The sequence below is a fragment of the Propithecus coquereli genome, unplaced genomic scaffold, assembly GCF_000956105.1.
Source record: "Propithecus coquereli isolate 6110/MARCELLA unplaced genomic scaffold, Pcoq_1.0 Scaffold28, whole genome shotgun sequence".
NCBI lineage: Eukaryota > Metazoa > Chordata > Mammalia > Primates > Indriidae > Propithecus > Propithecus coquereli.
This window is the reverse complement of record NW_012148396.1, coordinates 9,101,747-9,106,524: the sequence shown is the minus strand read 5'-3', so window position 1 is coordinate 9,106,524 and position 4,778 is coordinate 9,101,747. Positions and strand designations below refer to the sequence as shown.

At 45.9% G+C, this 4,778-nt stretch overlaps 1 protein-coding gene across 3 annotated transcripts in view; it reads left to right on the top strand.

Moving 5' to 3' along the window:
- The window catches only part of TRAPPC9 (trafficking protein particle complex 9), a 660,607-nt gene that overhangs the window by 125,349 nt on the left and 530,480 nt on the right, over positions 1–4,778 (top strand). For all 3 annotated transcript variants that reach the window (XM_012648143.1, XM_012648141.1, XM_012648142.1), the window contains 2 exons: positions 536–662; positions 4,348–4,480. In XM_012648143.1, coding sequence (XP_012503597.1) covers positions 536–662; positions 4,348–4,480 — 260 coding nt within the window. The remainder of the gene's footprint in view (positions 1–535; positions 663–4,347; positions 4,481–4,778) is intronic.

Sequence of the window (4,778 nt, the reverse complement as noted above, 5' to 3'; positions counted from 1 at the left end):
TTACAATAGGTCCTGAGAGCTGACATCCCTGCATTGTCTCTAATCATGAGGTAGCTCCTGGAGGCCAGAGCATCTGTCTGTTTTGTTCACTAGCAAGCTTAGTGCCTGGACATGTTGAAATGAATTGATAATTCTTAGACACACTGGAGGGGGATTAACTGATGATACATTTCCACATTTCAAGTTTTTGTTTCTTTTTGTTCATAAATAAAATATTTTTTCTTTGGGCTCATATTCCCATTTGATAAAATGACAAAACAAAACAAATAACAAAAATATAGCAAACAGGGCTAAACTCAAGAGGAATTGTTTTTGATCATCTGAGTACCCACAGTGCTTATCGTGCCAAGATTGTTTCGTGTTAATCACAGTTTACATTGTCTCTGAAGTTCTCTCTGGGTTTTTATAAAGACCATTAGTGTTTTCGTTCTGACAGTTCCAGAGTGTGCCTATAGTGATGTTTTAAGGCTCACCTGGACCTGAAAGCACATGGTGGGTTCGGGCTGGGTTCATGGTGCTCTGTCATTTGTTTCAGGGGCTCCTCACCAGCGGAGTGGCGTTTGAGTCTCTCCCCGCAGCACTCTCCCTTCCGGCTGAGTCGGGCCTGTACCCAGTCACGCTTGTTGGAGTCCCACAGACGACTGGCACAATTACTGTGAATGGTAAGGAGGACTGTGTGATGCTTTTTGCTTAGGAAAGACTGCTGAACTCTTGTGTTGCCTCATTGAGGCCAAGCACTGATCACACATCATTTCAGTCCTAACCAATAGAAGATAATGAAAATATGTCACGGGCTATTTCTTTGGGATGTGACTTGAAAAAGCCTGTTCTTGTGTGTGCAGGATTGCTAGGCCCCTCCCTGCGCGCTGCTGTTGCTGTGGGAGGGGTCCTTCCTGTGCTCTCGCCCCATCACCCACTCCTCTCTCTCCTTTCTGCTGTCTTCCTCCAGTAAGTCTTAAAACAGGCGAAGGCTCTCCTGCTGCAGTTAGACCCTCTTGCTATGGTCCGGTCGGTCAGAGCTCCTTACCAGCTGGACCTCCTCAGAGAGTTGTTCATATGCACTGAATCCATGTTTCCACCTCTGTGTTGGTTCTTTAACCCTCTGCATCCTGAATTTAGCCCTTATCACTTGGCTAAAACTCTTGTCGCCGAGGTCACTAGCAGCATTTTGCTGGCTAAATCCGGGGCCTGCTTTTCAATTTTCTTGTAAGCTCACTGCCCAGTGGCCTTTGACACTGTTGCCTGTGACTCCTGCATAGCAAGCTCCCTCCTGTGGCTTCTGTGACACCACACCCTCCTGGCCATTCCCTGTGTCCTGGCCCTTCTGTGTGGGTCTCTCATCTTTTGCAGGTACCACTTGTGCAGCCCAACCCTCCAGGCTCCGCGTCTCCCGTCCTCTCCTCTCCTCTCTTCTCCCCACCTCTCCTCTCCTCTCCTTCCCGCCCTCCCCTCCCCTTTCTTCTACACAAGCTGTCTTCAGTGATCCCATCACTCCCGTGGACCTTTCTGTCTTCCAGTCCCGTCGACATGCTGACGATCGCCAGGGCATATCCCTTCCTGGCCTGCACATCCAGCCACCTGTGGCCGTGGCCCGGAAAGTCTCGTCGGCTCTTTGCATACACATCCAAGTCAGAACGCCAGCTTCTCCTCCCCAAAGCTCCCTGTCCCCCCAGGACTGTCTCAACACAGGCATCTCCGTTAGCCAGTTGCCCTAACCAGCTTCCTGGGAGTCACCTTCAACCCCTCCCTGTCTGTCACACACTCCCCTGCCCCCCGTTGACTCCTCGTGGGAACTTCCTGAGAATGGCCACTTCTCTCCACCTCCACGGCAACTTCCTTTCTTGCAGACCATGACTCTTTCTTATGGGATTGTCACAAAGGCATTAGAACAGGTATTTCTGTCTATAGTCCTGCTTGCTAATAAACCTGTCTCCCATCTGCAGCCAGGTGATTTTTCTGGTACAAATCTGCTTTGTTGTCTCTTGACTGGAAGCCTTGGAGGGACCCTTGTTCTTGAAGCTAAAGGCCCCAGCATGGCTTTTGGAATGTGGCTTTTGGAGCTGCCCTCCACAGTCTCCTCCCCTAAATCACACTCCATCTCAGGAGACTCCTCCTAGTTCTGGAGCACTCCGAGCTCTCTGAGCCTCTGCCTGTGCTGTCAGGGTGCTTCCAGCCCTGACTCCTGTGCTGCTTTCAGTCCTTGGCTAGGCTTCCTCTCCTCCTGGAGACTTCAGTGTGCTCGCTGACTTAGGCCCCCATAGGCTCCTGCTCCGTGTCCTGTGTGATGGATTCCTTGCTGGCCTTGTCTGTCTCACTCAGTTGCAGCTCAGTGCCTACTGTGGAGCCTTGCACATAGTAGGTCTTCAGTATGTATTTTTTGGCTAGAAGAACAAACATTCACTGGGAAAGGGTGCTCCCTATTAGGTGGGTGAGGAAGGTGTAATTAGGTTAGGGTGTGTTCGGCAAGCCCAAGATGGAGGTAAGTGCACCATTCTGGGTATGTACCTAGAGAGAGAGTGGGTCGCCAAAGGCCTCTCTAGTAAGTGACCCAGAGTTTTAAAGACCAACTTGGAAATATTCAAATGTGTCGAGGGTGGGCAGTAGGGGAGGACGGGTAGTCAATAGCGGGTAGAAAGGAAGTTCTAGGCAGAAAGAACTACTTCTTCAAAGACCTGGCACTCAGAGAGAACATAGTGTATTTGGGGGACTGGGGGTGGTCAGAGTAGGTGGTCCCAGGCAGGGGTGGCAGTGCCGAGGCTGGAAGGTGGGCAGAGGGCAGACCTATAGGGCCTGTAAATCGTGCTAGAGAATGTTGGCTTTCTCCTGAGGACAGCGGGGGGCCGCCACCTTATTTGAGTAGAGATGTGGTCAGATGGACAGTTCAGAGCAATCCCTTAGGATCTGGCAGCCTGCTCAAGTCTGGGCTGGAGATGGGAAGGACTCGAGGCAGGGAGACCAATTTTCAATCTCTGGCAATGATCCAGGTAGAAAATGACAAAGTAGGACCAGAGCCATGGCTGGGGAATGGCACAAGGGAGACAGATTTGAGAAGAAATAATGAGGATTCAGGATGACACATAACCGATAACTAATATGTTCATAGATGAGTCGTTGGAGCCTTAGTAACACATTTCTTTGTTATTTTTCTTTGGCTCAGACTAGCGAGTGTTCATTTTTGGCATGCCTTATATATGAAGCCAAAGGGCTGACCTTGTATTATTAGACATAATGTGCTGAATATTTGTCATCAGACTTTTGGGTTTATGTGGCAGTTATTTTAAGTAAAGGGTGAGAAAAGGAAAATGACTGATTTTAGTTAAGAATTGTAGAATAATGGATGCTTAGGAGACAAAACCACATCATACCAGGTTTTATAGAAAAGAAAAGTATGAGGGACATTAGTGCCAGACAGATGTGGGTTTCTGGAGAGGAAAATGTTTGCCAGGTAAAGAAATATTTCAAGAAACATACTTGAGAAAGGAAGGAATGTGGGTGCTATGAACTTGAATTATGCTGAAAGAGCAGCTTGAAGCTGGCAGAAGAAGGGGAAGGCCGATGGGGATATCTAAGGGCCCTGATTTGCCCTTGAGAATGGCTTGCTTCTCTGTTTAGAGTGTAACAGTTTCATACCAATGCAGAAAAGCTGTCACCCTAGGCATCTAGCCATTGGGTATTGTTTAATTTTGCTGCACTGTGAATGTTGTTTATAATAATTATCTCTTGAAATTTCAAGAGCCATTTTAAAGCTTTGCTTAAACAATTTCAAGTGCTTATCTAACCAATGGACTTTTTTTTTTTGCACGGAAAATTTGTTAATCTTAAATTATAGTACTTGTATACATACTACAGATTTGCCATATCACGTAGCAGCTATAACCACAATAATTGGCTCTTGAACTTCCATCTCTCAACAGAAGGTTTTGAAGCATTTTTCAAATGCTCATTAAGTCACATTATATCCTGGAAAGGAATATTAACTATCATTCTCATTTTAGAGATGGATAAATCTGAAAAGCAAATTATTAATAGTGAAGGGATGAGATATTGGTTATCAAGTTATATAGAGATGTGCAGTTTATAAGGACTTCCACATATACTCTTTTACTTGCACCAGTCGGCCTTACAAAATAAGAATATAGGTACCAGTATCATCTCCTTTATACACGAAGACATTGAGGGTCTTTGAGGCTGAGGGCGGGAGCTGTGGTTGAGAACTAGCAGATGACAGGCCATCATCTGAACTCAGGTCTTTGGAAGAGAAACTCTGTCCTCTTTTCACTATTTGGCCATGGGCGTGAGATGCCAAGCCTTGCCGGGTGGTGTAAAGGTTTTTGTTCTGTGTTCCAGGTTACCATACCACAGTCTTTGGTGTTTTCAGTGACTGTTTGCTGGACAACCTCCCAGGAATAAAAACCAGTGGCTCCACGGTCGAAGTCATTCCTGCTTTACCAAGACTACAGATCAGTACTTCTCTGCCCAGGTATTGTACATAAGGAGCACAGGTGTCTAATTATTGACAGGAAATGGCTCTTAGGAGTATTTTTTAGTTATGCATTGTTTTAATGGCACAAAAAGGCTGAGTTAATCTGTAATTCTTATGACCAGAATATGAGTGGAGGATATCTTTAAGATAACCAGTAGTCAATGTGTTTTGCTTAAAGTGAATTGGAACAAAGTTGAAATCTTTCTTACCAAGATCAGAACAAAATGTGAAATTAGCCTATGGAATCATAATTTTTTAAAAAATGACGAAGCTCATAGCAGTATTTATCAGAAAA